Source organism: Callorhinchus milii, unplaced genomic scaffold, assembly GCF_018977255.1.
Source record: "Callorhinchus milii isolate IMCB2004 unplaced genomic scaffold, IMCB_Cmil_1.0 Scaffold27, whole genome shotgun sequence".
In the NCBI taxonomy this organism is placed as follows: domain Eukaryota; kingdom Metazoa; phylum Chordata; class Chondrichthyes; order Chimaeriformes; family Callorhinchidae; genus Callorhinchus; species Callorhinchus milii.
Window position 1 is genome coordinate 1,163,400 of NW_024704768.1, and position 14,228 is coordinate 1,177,627.

A 14,228-nucleotide genomic window follows, 5' to 3' on the forward strand; every position below is an offset into this window, starting at 1 on the left:
ATCAAATGCAAGGATTATTATTATTATTATTATTATTATTATTATTATTATAATAGAGTCAGAGGTGCTGTTCTTCAGCTAAGATGGAGTCCTGTAGCTCAGTGGTTAGAGCACTCGCTTTGCAAGTGAGAGACCTGAGTTCAATCCCAGGCAGAGGGCCAAACCTTGGGCAAGTTTCCTTACTCCACACAGAGCCTAATAATAATCCCTCCAAAACCAAAAACAATAATAAATTGGTCATTTTCAATCTACGACTGTTTGTGGGACATTGCTGTGCGCAATTGGCTGCCGCGTTCACCCACAAATATACAGTCAATTCACTTTACAGTGTGTTCTGTGAAGCGCTTTGGGACGTCCTCCCGACGTGAAAAGCGCTATATCAAATGCAAGGATTATTATTATTATATAAGATGTTAAACTGAGGTGGCTTTTCGGGTAAACACAATTGATAAAGGGAAAGGGGATTTCTCCTGGTGTCCCGGCCAACAATCCAGCAGATAAATTGTTCGCTCATTTCATGGCTGTTTGTGAGATCCTGTGTCCACGTTTGCCCAGAAATCTGCAGTCGCTACACACCTCACAGTAAAATCCCGTGAAGCGCCTTTGAGACATCCTCAAGGTGAGTGGAAGGCGGTGTATTGAATGCAAGGATTATTATTATATTATCATTATTATTATTATCATAATAAGAATATAACCGTTTCAGACAAAACATTTCAGAAGTTTCCCTGACCTTCATCGGGGGGTACTTGTGGTACGGAGCGGTTCCAGTGGCCAACTCTATCGCGGTTATCCCGAAACTCCAGATATCTGCTTTGAAGTCGTAACCTCTAACCTGCAATTAAACAAAGGATCATAGGAAGAGGAGGAGGTCATTCAGCCCCTCGAGCCTGTTCCACCATTCTATAAGATCACGGCTGATCAGTACCTCAACTCCAATTCTCCGGCTTTGCCCCGTATCCCCTAATCTGACAAACATCCACCCACCTCAGTCTTGGAAGATTTCAATGGATCCACAGCCTTTTGGGGAGAGAGAGAGAGAGAGAGAGAGATTCCCTCTCCCCTTTGCGTAAACAGGGAATCCAGGGTGAATTTGTCACTGATGTGCGAGGAGCTGACAGCACACGTTGATGTGCTTTCCCCCCCCCCCCGCCAGTGACATCTAGTGGTAACAGGCAGGTTTAGCTTTAATGCATGGAAATCTCACCAAGATCAACCGCCCACTAAAATAATCAACGTTCCGAGGCCCCAAAATTCCCACTAGTCCTAGCCCGTAATCAAACCTCAGTTCCGATGCTGGATCCGACTGAAAAATGCTGGTTAGACTCCAGCAGTTACCTCAACGCGCACTCCGGGCTCTCCCCCAAGCCTTAGCTCTCGCCAAACTGTGCATAATACCCTCAGGAATTAGGTGAGCAGGAGGTGTCCCTCCAGGAGAGAGAGAGAGAGAGCGCATTCCATCCTGACAATCTATCTCTGGGGTTTCCATGTGAAGGTGGGAGGCCGGGAATTCTCAGTCGGGTTTGGAGACTCTTAAGCAACGGTGATGGGTTTCCGTGTGTGACAGACGCCCGGCCGGTCACGGCGACGGGTTTCCGTGTGTGTCAGACGCCCGGCCGGTCACGGCGACGGGTTTCCGTGTGTGTCAGACGCCCGGCTGGGCTTGGTCCATAGGATACAGCTCTAACCACAGCTTGTGATCCACTACCAACTTCTGTGATGAATTCATTCTGCATTTTGTGAAGGATCAACTCCAGGTCTTGTGAACGATTAACTTCACTCCACACTTTGGCAGTGGTTAAAAATATACCTTACTTTTTCTAATACACACAGTATGTGAAAAATCCCCAGTGATAGGTTTGGAGCAACAGAAGAAATCTTACAGCTTGAAAAGGGGAAGGAATTCCGTGGGGATTTGCACCTTTTGGGGACAGACGTAGTTAGTGGTTTTAGCTCTTAAGCAACGGGTGATGGGTTTCCACGTGTGTCAAACACCTGGTTAGTCCCCAAAATAAAACCTAGTGTAAAATACAGCAGAAAAATCTCACTCAGACCTACTTTACAAACCACTGATTAAAATGAAACACAACCCACCTCTAAAGCGCTCTGGGTCTCTACCCCGTGTGAAGGGCGCGACATAAACGCAAGTTGTTGCTGTTGTTGACGCTCAGTTACCTGTTCCATCACCTCTGGGGCCATCCAACACGGAGTCCCAACAAAGGTTTTCCTCACTTTGGTTCTTGTTATATCTCCGCTGGTCGCGAAAAAGGCACTGACTCCGAAATCTAACCAAGGAAAGAGTCAGATGGTTACTGTCCTGTCTGAACTGATCCTGAACTCACTCCCCCACCTGTATCCTCACCCACACTAAACTCTGTACCCCCATCACCCCAGCCCTCGCCAGGTCCCGCTGGCTCCCTATCACACACACTAAACTCTGTACCCCCATCACCCCAGCCCTCGCCAGCCTCCACTGGCTCCCTATTACAAAACAGATCAATTTCAAGATCTTCACACTTCAAATCCCTTCGCGCCCTGACACCTTCCTCCCTACCTCTGTGACCTGCTTACCCCACACTACCCGCTGCCCCCACTCAGTTGGCTCCGGCCTCCTGTTTGTCCCTCGTCCCCTCCGCTCCACCATGGCCGGCTGCACCTTCAGCCACTACGCACCGAAGCGTAGAAGGTTTTGGAGGGATTATTATTAGGCTCTGTGTGGAGTAAGGAAACTTGCCCAAGGTTTCGCCCTCTGCCTGGAATTGAACCCAGGTCTCTCTCTTGCAAAGCGAGTGCTCTAACCACTGAGCTACAGGACTCCACGAGTCTCGTGGACTCCACGCCTTACATCTAAAACCACCGTCTAACCCAAAGGGAGAGTTAGGAGGCATTGTGTTTTTTTTTTGCAAAGAAGATTATGAGATCACAGAATGTCCTCGCAAAACAGATGCTTGAAACGTAATCCACAGCAGCTTTTAAAAGGGAATCGGACAAATATTTAGCAATGTATTTAAAAGGTAATAGAGAAGGGCAGAGAAGTGGAATTAAATGGATTTTTTTTCAGCAGCACCTTGGGACGTCCTCCCGACGTGAAAGGCACTATACAGATATAATTTGTCGATGGCTGATCTGTACCTCAACTCCAATGTCCCATCATTTCTCCTTATCCCCTGATCCCCTGACCTGACAAACATCTCTCCACCTCAGTCTGGACAACATGACTGGATCCAGCCATAATCCACAGCCTTTTGGGGCAGGGAGAGAGTTCCAGATTCCCACCCCACTTTGGGTGAAAAACTGCCCCTGATTTCGCTCCTAAATGGCCTGACTCTAGTTTTAAGATGATGGCCCTTGTTCTGGATTCTCCCCCCGCCACCCCCACCAGAGAAAATAGTTTCTACCACTCTGTGTCACTGACTGCGATGGGAAACGTATTACATTTTTCATAAGGTTTTTAATGAGATTGGCAGCTGTCTGATAGGGGGTTGGGGGGGGGGGGGGGATGTGGGGGAGGTGGGGGGTGCAGCCGGTAAGGAGGGAGGAATTTCTGCCTTGCAAGATGAAAATTCTTCACGACTGCGCCTTATCATTTTAACTTTAACTCTAACCAGCATTTCACAGCAGGAGACGCTTTAAACAGCCAAAAACCACGGTTCAGACACAATCGAGTTTTATTAATAATCCCGATTACTGCTCCGCTCTGCTGAGCCGTGTTAGACGGTTCACAGGAGAAGGACAATAAGGCGATTGTTTCCTGACTCTAAGGTAACATTTATAACTGACCGATAAAAAGAAACACAGCAAATACCTGCAATTTGTATCGATCCATCGTCCCCAAATAAAATATTGCCGGCTTTAACATCCCTGCAACGGCAAACAAGGAACACACAGTCACCAGAGAACACAGAGAACACAGAGGAGCAGCAGTAAGATCTGTCCGACCTCTTAAGTTTATCTGAATGTCTGGACGCTCAGTCTGTACCTGTTGGCATCTGGCACTACACTGGCACAGACAGGGGCTGTTATTCCCCTGAGTTTACAAGGAGTGAAATTAGGGGCAATTTTTTCCCCAAAGGGCAGTGGGAATCTCTCTCTCTCTCTCTCTCCCCCAAAAGGCTGTGGGTTATGACTGGATCCAGTCACACTGTCCAGACTGAGGTGGAGATGTTTGTGGGGTCAGGGGATCAGGGGATACGGGGAAAAGGGGGGTAATTGGGGTTGAGGTACGGATCAGCCGTGATCTAATAGAAGGGCGGAACAGACTCGAGGGGCTGAATGGCCTCCTCCTGTTTTTGTGTTCCTACCTGTGTATCTGTCCGTTCCGGTGCAGGTAATCCAGACCTTCCAACACGTCCCTGAGCACAGTTGCTATGACCGATTCGTCAAGGACGCCAGTCTTGTGTTCCTCATTACTGATGATTCCTCTGATTATATCCAGCATAGAGCCTGGCAGGACAACAACAACAACAACTTGTATTCACACAGCCCCCTACACACGGAGTAGCGTCCCAGGGGGCTTGACAGTGGCGGAGTTTGACCCCGAGCCGAGGGGAGAGAGAGACGGGAGGTGACCGTGAGCACGATCAAATGGGAAGGTCTTTGGCCGGGATTTGAAAGTGGGAAGGACAGGATATACAGGAACGTCTGTTGCACACATATGTTGTGCTCACATACACTCACACTCACACACACACACAATAACAATCCTTTCACTTGGTATAATATCACACGTATAACGTCCTGTGTGACAAAACATGGCAGCTAATTTGAACCAAAACCAGAACCTCCAAACAGCTGCAGTAAGTGAGAGACTTATCTGGAGAATTGTTGGCCAAGGACAACAACCAACAACTTGCATTTATATAGAGCCCTTCACATTCCGGATAGTGTCCCGGAGCGCTTACTCTCCCAAAATAAACTCCCTTCTCTTTCTCCGTAGCGTCACGGGATCTTTAACGTCCACCTGGACAGGCAGACAGGACCAGGGTTTAACATTTCATCCAAAGGACAGAACCTCTGACCGAACAGCGCCCCCCCCCCCCCCCCCCCCACCAGCCCTGCACTGGAGCGTCAGCCTGGACTGTATAGGTCCATGTTCTGACCTGGGGGCTTGAACCCACAAACCTCTATCTCAGAGGCGAGAGTGCAGCCAGGCTGATACACAGACCGATCGTTAACTATTTGTTATTAGTTATAATAATAATAATAATCCTGGCATTTGATACAGTGCCTTATCACATCTTCGAGATGTCTCAAAGCGCTTCACAGGATACACTGTACAGCGTAGTGACTGTGTATTTTGAGGGGTAATTGCAAGCTTTGACACTTGTCAATTAGCATGTCTTGCAAATATGGTAAATTAGACCCAAGTGGCGGAGGGATTGGAGGAGCAGCTGATTGGCAGAGCTGGAGCCGAGCCCTCGGAGACCAGGCAAGTCTGAGGGGGAGCCTGGGCAACAAGTGACAATGTGCAGGCTACGGGGTAAGAGTGGGGGCAGTGGGACTAGTCGGTAGCTCTTTCAAAAGAGACGATGAGACGAATGGCCTCCTTCTGTGTTGTATAATTCTATTGTAGGGGCTGGTGCTGGGGAGGAGCTAATATAGCAACATAGGAAATGCTGGACAAGAAAGGACTAAGGTCTATCCAGTTTCCCTTCTACCATTCTGGTAGTCGCTTGCTACAATAATTGAGTAGTTACTTAACTAATTAATTCTGTATGGTGCAGGGCGAAACGTTAGGCAAGTTTCCTTACTCCACACACACGCCTCTGTTTACCGGCAGTGAGCAGGAACCCGGTTGTTAGTCGATCAGTGGATCGCTTTTCCGGGAGTTAATAATCCCTTCAAAACATTTTTNAAAAAATAATAATAACAACAATAAATTGATGACTCAATCCACGGCTGTTTGTGGGACGCTGCTGTGCGCAATTGGCAGCCGCGTTTCGCCCACAAAATATATAGTATATTCTGTGAAGCGCTTTGAGACGTCTCAACAACGACGACTTGCATTTATATAGCGCCTTTCACACAGGGTAGTGTCCCAGAGCGCTTGAAGACGCGATAAGGCAATATCAACTGCAAGGATTATTATTATTATTAGTCTACAAGAGTGGGAAGCTTTGAGAACCTTAGACCCTAAGCTGCCTGGTTCTTCCCAGCCTCACTACCCTTCTATATGTCATGTATCAAATTACTCCTGTACTGCTCTGTATCCCAAAATATTATTTTCTAAAAGAAATCCATGTATAATTTGTATTTGAATGAACAGAGAGAAGGAGCAATAAACTGAGCAGGAAAACAGAGAGAGACACACACATACACGCACAGCAAACAACAACTGCAACAAATTACGTGTGTTTAGCGCCTTTCATGTCAGGAGGACGTCCCAAGGCACTGGACAATCGGGGATTTGGACCCGAGTCAGGGATTGGGATCAGGATTAGGAGGGGTAGAGGGCAGTGAGGGTGGGGGTAGGAGGGTGACCGAAGGCGCGGTCAAAAAGGAGGGTCTTGAGACAAGGTTTGATGAAGGCAATGGAGGGTGCGAGCAAAGAGACCGTGGGATGGAGTTCCAAAGAGTGGGGACCGAGCCTGAAGGCCTGACTGCCGATGGTAGGACCATACAGATACAGAGACCCACAAGGAGAAAGAGAGTGAGAGAGAGGGAGGGAGTAGAACAGGGAAACCCGCCTGAGGTTCCGACCAGCACGGCTCAAATAACTCATCTCTGCGGCCAGTGATTTAATGCTTTAATGTTATTCGTCTCTGGTCTGTTTCTGAGCAACAAACAGTGTGGAATTTTTCAGTTAAAATCCATAACTAAACCCTGAGGCGTGATGTCCCAAAATAACTAACCCAAGCTATCTGATTGGATCAATATCTTAATCAAACCCGAGCTCCGGAACTCGTTCCCTCGTCTGTTGATATAGAATATGGCCCCTCACCCCCGGCTGGAATCTAGACAGGACCGGGTTGGGCTCAGCTCTAATGTCCCCACAGTCTCAGGAACACAGGGACAGGAGGGGGCCATTCAGCCTCTCGAGTCTGTTCCACCATTCTACTAGATCATGGCTGATCTGTACCTCAACTCCATTTACACGGCTTTGCCCCGTATCCCTTAGATACCCTAAGCTGACAAATATCAAACGGGTTTCGCCCACAAAATACACAGTCACTACACTTCACAGTGTATCCTGTGAAGCGCTTTGAGACGTCTCGAAGACGTGATAAGGCGCTGTGTCAAATGCGAGGATTATTATTATTATTATATGGAAAAGCCTGACTAGTGTGGCCAGTAAGATGACAGAGAGAGAGAGAGAGAGCACATTGGGACTCGGGGAACAATCTTTTTGTATTATTAATAGTATTATTATTATTACTCACCTCCACTGAGCAGGTTCATCACTAACCACAGCTCGTCCTTCACCACGAAGGAGGTGAAATACGTCACCACGTTGGGGTGGCTGCACTGGCTCATGGCTTGAATCTCTTTCTGTTCAACAACAACAACAGTTAGTCGGTGATTAGAGGCCTCACCTCGCGAGCGAGAGGACCCGGGTTGAATTCCCGAGTAAGGCAAAACCTTAGGCAAGTTTCCTTACTCCACGCACACGCACACGCCTGTTTGCCTCGCAGTAAGTGGGAAACCAGTTGTTAGTCGATTGATGGGTCGCTTTTCCGGGGGTAATAATCCCTTCAAAAAAAAATACGGTCATTCACTCCACGACTGTTTGTGGGGACGCTACTGTGCGCAATTGGCTGCCGCGTTTTGCCCACAAAATACACGGTCAATCGCCCACAAAGATCACAGTATGTTCTGTGAAGCGCATTGAGACGTCGCGAAGGCAGGAGTAAAGCGCTTTAGCAAATGCAAAGGTTTTTTTTTTAACCATTATCACAAATATCGCCTTCCACATCGAGAAGATGATTAACTGAAGCCCGAGGCAATGTTCCAAGGGAACGGCAGAGCATTGTTTGAAACACAAATCTCCTCTCAATTTCACCATTTAATATTTTTGTCGACCAAAAGTCAAGTCACGAGGATTTTGTTTAATTGCCGCTGGATCAGAAACGCACCAAAAACAAAGCCAAAAAGACTTGAATCTGACACGGGGCTGAATCTGGCCAAATCGCTTCACAATTGTTGGCAGAGCGAGTGACGTTGAACAAATACAGCAGCGAGAACTGCAACTGCAACAACCCAGAGTCAGCGACAGCCCCTTCCTCTCTCCAGAGGAAATAACAACAACTTGCATTTATACAGCACCCCCTCAGAGCGCCTGACAGTGGCAGAGCACGACGTTGAGCCTGGGGGGGGGGGGGGGAGAGGTGACCGTAGGCACTGGTCGAATAGGAAGGCCTTCAGACGCCAACTGTAGATGGGTAAGGAAGGGGCCGAGGGGGAGGGAGGGATAGAGGGAGAGTGTTCCAGAGTTTTGGGGCATTTAATGGCTGAAAGCGCGGCCGCCGATAGTGGAATGGGGGGCACAAGGGACAAGCAGGGGGCCGGAGCCAGTCGAGCGGAGGCAGTGGGCAGTGGGTTGGGTGTGGGGTTAAGGAGGTCGGAGAGGTAGGAAGGTGCCATACAACCTTTAATGTCTCCATGAATATATATATATATATAAAATCCATAATAATGATAATAATCCTTTCATTTGCTATTATCACTTTGTAAAAGCTCTTCACAGAATATATTGTAATAATAATAATACTCGCATTTGATATAGCGTTTTTAACATCTTCTCAACGTCTCAAAGCGCTTCACAGAATAGGCTGTAAAGTGAATTGACTGTATATTTGTAGGTGAAATGGTGTAATTGGAACCAAGTAAGGAGAGTCACACTCCTTTAGGACAAGGAGAGAAAAAACATAATAATATACAACAACAACAAGAACATAAGAACATAAGAATTAGCAGCAGTCGGCCATTCGGCCCTCGAGCCTGTGCCCCGCCATTCGATAAGATCATGGCTGATCTTCAGACCTAACTCTAATTACTTGCCCTCTCCCCATATCCCCCAATCCCTCTGTTTTTTAAAAATCTATCAGTCTCAGCCTTGATTACATGTACAAGATTACATGTGTACAGCGCCTTTCACGTCGGGAGGACATCCCAAAGTGCTGGACAGTGACAGCATTTCAGACCCGAGCTGGGGTCAGGGGGGGGAGAGAGGGGAGGGGAGGGGAGGGGAAGGGGGTGGCCGATGGAATGGTCGAAGAGGAGGGTCTTGAGGTGGGACTTGGAGGGGGCGAGGCGGAGTGACTGGGGGATGGAATTTCAGAGGTTGGGGGCAGAGTGGCTGAAGGCTCTCCCGCCAATGGTGGGGCGGGTGGGTCGGGGGGTGTAGAGCAGCCAGAGCCGGCTGAGCGGAGGGAGCGGGCAGACTGATAGGGGGTTAGGAGGTCGCAGAGGTAGGGTGGGGCGAGGCCATGGAGGGCTTTGTATGTGAGGACCAGGATTTTGAACTGGATCCTCTGTAGGATAGTGAGCCAGTGGAGTCGGGCGAGAGTGGGGAAGATGGGGTCACGGAGTTTGGGGCGGGAGAGGACACGGGCTGCAGAGTTAGTTCTGGATTATCTGCAGCTGTGGAGGGAGGAGTTCAGGGCGTTTTCATAGTCGAGCCTGGAGGTGATGAAGACATGAACAAGACAATAATAACAACAACTTGTGCTTTTATAGCGCCCCTCACGCAGGGTAGTGGCCCAGAAGCTTAAAGTGGATTGTTTTGTGGGCCACAAACAGCCGTGGACTGAGTTACCCCCGGAAAGCGATCCGCCAATTGATTAACAAACACTCTCTCCTTCTTGGGTTTGCAGAAGGCGTCCTGCACCAGCACTGTGGCTCCGCTTCCTGGAGCCAATTAACTTACTGCTGGATAAACAGAGGCTTGTGTGTGTGTGTGTGTGTGTGTGTGTGGAGAAAGGAAATTTGCTGAGGATTTTGCCCGGCCTGGGAATCGAACCCGGGTCCTCTCGCTTGCGAGGCGAGCACTCTAACCACTGTGCAGGGCAGCATCCCAGAGCACTTGACAGAGGTGCTGAGGAGAGGGGGAGGTGGGAGGCACTGTTCAAAGAGGAAGGTCTTCAGGCGTGACCTGAAGATGGGGAAGGAAGGGGCCGAGGGGGAGGGAGGGATAGAGGGAGAGTGTTCCAGAGTTTCAGGGCGTTTAGTGGCTGAAAGCGCGGTCACCGATGGTGGAACGGAGGGCACGAATAGTGGGATCTCAGCAGAAAGTGTGGACTCACCAGAAGCTCGTCCAGGCTGGTGGTACATTTCTCCAGGTTAATCCGTTTGATGGCCACTCTCTCCTTCTTGGGTTTGCAGAAGGCGGCCTGCACCAGCGCTGTGGCCCCGCTTCCTGGAGCCGGATAAGAGAGACAACAACAACATGCACTTACACAGTGCCCTTCACATGGGGTAGCGTCCTGGGGGGCTTGACAGTGGCGGAGTCTGACCCTGAGCCGGGGGGGGGGGTGGGGGGGGAGGTGACCATGAGCGCGATCAAAAAGGAAGGTGGGATTTGAAAGTAGGGAGGGAGGGGGTGAGGGGATGACTGTGTTTCGGGGGGGTAGTGGCTGAAGGTACGGCCACCGATGGTAGAGCGGGAGGGGGCGAAGGATGAACAGGAGGCCGGAGCCAGCCGAGCGGGAGCAGCGGCGGGTGGTGGAGTGGGGGGGTAAGCAGGTCGGAGAGGGAGGGAGGGAGGGAGGGAGGTGCCAGGGCATGAAGGCGATTTGAAACCGAGTGAAAGGGTCACAGACGATCACACAAGGCCCAGCATGTCAAGGTGATGTCTCTGCAGTGTTGGGGTTCAGCCGGGTGTCTGACACATCACCGAGCTTCAGGTGAAGGGACTGTGTGATGTGGATGTGCCACATTCCATATACACTGATAATCATAATAATAATCCTCGCCTTTGACACAGCGCCTTATCACGTCTTCGAGATGTCTCAAAGCGCTTCACAGGATATACCGTAAAGTGTAGTCATTGCGTATTTTGTGGGCGAATCGCGGTGCACAGCAGCGTCCCTCAAACAGTCGTGGATTGAGTGACCAAATTATTATTATTATTATTATTATAACAGATACCAGCCTTGATCTTAGCCAAAAGGCCAAGCAGCTGACGAGGTATTTGAATGCCACACAACGCAGGGCGACGTGGCCTGATTTCCCTCCACGGTTGTGGAACAAGTGGCTGTTTTCTGCTTTTAAAAAACAGTTCAATATTCTGTGACTATGAATAAATCATCGCCTCTGCCTTTGATATGGCGCCTGTAACATTGCAAAGCCTTAACGCAGCTTCAGATATTTGCTCCAGAGTAATAGCTGTCTTGGTGTTTGTTTTGCGTGGGTGAAAGCAGTAGCCAGTTTGCACACAGCAGGATCCAGCACACACACCTCACATACACACACACACACATACCACGCACACACCACACATACACACACACACACACATACCACGCACACACCACACACACACACCACATACACACACACACACACACATACCACTCACACACCACACACACACACCTCACATACACACACCACATACACACACACACACACCTCACATACACACACCACATACACACACACCGACACAACACACACCACATACACACACACACACCACACACACACACCTCACATACACACACCACATACACACACACACCGACACAACACACACCACATACACACACACACCACACACACACCACAGACACACACACCGACACAACACACACCACATACCCACACACCCACACACACACACCACATACACACACACACCGACACAACACACACCACATACCCACACACCCACAGACACACACGCATATACACCTCACACACGCACCCCACACATTGACTAGATGGAGGAGTGCTGACCAGGACATGGGGCGAAACTCCCCACTCAACAACAGTGAGTTACATTGACTCAGCGCCTTTCGCGTCGGGAGGATGTCCCAAAGCGCTGGACCGTCAGGAATTTTCACCCCGATTCGAAAAGTGTTGCGGGATCTTTTAACTCCCACCTGAACGGGCACAGACGGAACCTCGATTTGACATCTCATCCGACAGTGCACCCCCCCCACCCCCCTATTACTGCACTGGAACTCGGACTGTGAGTTCCAAGTCCCGAAATATGAAGCTCTTTAATTTCAGATCCACACCAACAACACAAGTAATGGAATTCACCCCCAACGTGAAAGGTAAGTTGTGAGCACTGAAAGGGTGAAGCAGATACTATTGGTGAGTGTCTGTATAGGTGGGAGGGGAGGAGGGAGATCACATTATAGTTCCTACAAACAGAGTTTATTGCAATGTCACGTTTCGCATTGGAATAGGCCATTTGACAGCTGAAACCCAACGCTGAAACATCACAGTAACAACAGAGCTTTCTGAGAGACAGATATCTCTCTGAATAGCTTAATGTCAGTGCGATTTTTCTAAAATAAAATGAAATATATTTATATTTATATCCAGTATATACGTACACGCACACAAGGAATAAAATCGGTGAATGGGGCTCGATGTTAAAAGGTGGATGTTGCAGCTTTATGCAATTTTTAAGCCGGTCGATTGTCAATAGTGCACTGTCACCTATTGTTTTAATAATAATAATAATCCTTGCATTTGATATGTCCTCAAGACGTCGCAAAGCGCTTCACAGGATACACTGTAAAGTGTAGTGACCGTATATTTTGGGGGGAAACGCGGCAGCCAATTAATTCCCCACAAACAGACCAAATTGTTATTCTTTTCCAGTACTCGAGCAAAAGGGAGAGAGCGATCTCTCTGCGTTTGTGGGGGAGAGCGCGAGGGAGGGAGGGAGGGAGGGAGAGAGAGAGAAATCAGTACAGCACTGTACCACACAACATCACACTTCCATCCCTGACCTCTTTCTTCGCCCCCCCCCCACCCCCACCCCCACCATCCCCTCCCCCCCCACCCCCTTCCCCTCCCCCACAACAAACAAAAAAAAACATTGGGGCAAATTCATTCATAGACCAGTTCACATGCACCTGCTCAACAGACAGCAATTTCATGTTAATTTCACTACAATTTTTAAAAAAAACATAAATCAATCAATCAATCAATCAATCAATCAATAAATCCATCAATTTAAAGACGGTGGTCTTCAATGGATGGATAGTATTAGGGGGTGGGGGGTTAGGTGGTGGGGGGAAGAGAGGGGGAGAGAGAGAGAGAGAGAGATTGCAAATGAATTTGTAGCCTTCATCTGTCCATCCACCGTTACTCTCTGCATTTAAGCAGCAGCTCAGTCCGGACTGCAGTTATACTCTGAATTAAAATGGTTTCACAGAATATTTCCAAGACACAGAGAGAGAGAGAGAGAGAGGGGTTGGGATAGACTGCAATTAGATGAAGGGGAAAAGGTGAGCAGATTGAGAGGAGAGAGGAGAGAGAGGGGGGGATGGATGGGGAAGAGAGAGAGAGAGAGAGAGAGAGAATTGTTGACATGTAGAGCTGGAGGGTGTGGAAGAGGAAGAGAGAGAGAGAGAGAGAGGGGGAGAGGGGGAGAGGTTGGTAACTGACCGAGGATTTCCTGCAGATCGTAAGCATCTCTGGTGTTTGGCCACTGTTGACATCCAGTAAACAGCTCCTCCGCCATGACTGGGACTGTGAGCTCAGGAGAGATGGAGAGAGAGAGAGAGAGAGAGAGAGGGCTGTGGTCTGTGCTGTTCCCTTCCCTGGGACTCAACCAACCTCAAAGCCAATGCCAACCCTACCCTCGCCACCAGCTGCCAGGCAGAGGGCAAGGCTCTGGGGCAGTAGAGACTGGCATTGGGGTGTGTGTGTGTGTGTGTGTGTCAGTGACTGTATCTCTCTCTCTCTCTCTCTCTCTGTGTCTGTATCTGTGTGAATACAACAGTTATAATCTCACACACACCTTTCGTTGGTCTCTCTCTCTCTCTCTCTCTCCCCACCTCTCTCTCTCTCTCTCTCCAATTAAAAAAAAACACCCAAAGAAATATAATTACCTCCTGCAACTGTTTTTTTTAATATATAAATATAGAATGAAATGTAACCCAGGAAATGAGGACATCTGCATCATCAGATCTCATCATCAGAGTTCAGCCCCAGAACCTATCATTATTTCTCTCTCTCTCTCTTTCTCTCTCACTGTAAATTTAAATAGAGAAACGGTTAGAAAAAGGTCTTGAAATAGGGAGACAGGGAGGGAGGAAAGTAACATT

General features: G+C 48.8%; 1 protein-coding gene across 2 annotated transcripts in view; it reads right to left on the reverse strand.

Annotated features, from left to right (window-relative positions):
- LOC103190307 (STE20/SPS1-related proline-alanine-rich protein kinase) overlaps positions 1-13,665 on the reverse strand; it is a 28,507-nt gene extending 14,842 nt beyond the window's left edge. For both annotated transcript variants that reach the window (XM_042344374.1, XM_042344373.1), the window contains exons 1-7: positions 13,567-13,665; positions 10,242-10,354; positions 7,380-7,488; positions 4,302-4,443; positions 3,806-3,861; positions 2,176-2,285; positions 734-835 (exon numbers count right to left, since the gene is read on the reverse strand). In XM_042344374.1, coding sequence (XP_042200308.1) covers positions 734-835; positions 2,176-2,285; positions 3,806-3,861; positions 4,302-4,443; positions 7,380-7,488; positions 10,242-10,354; positions 13,567-13,642 — 708 coding nt within the window. In that variant the 5' untranslated portion in view covers positions 13,643-13,665. The remainder of the gene's footprint in view (positions 1-733; positions 836-2,175; positions 2,286-3,805; positions 3,862-4,301; positions 4,444-7,379; positions 7,489-10,241; positions 10,355-13,566) is intronic.
- Between the last annotated feature and the right edge of the window lie 563 nt (positions 13,666-14,228).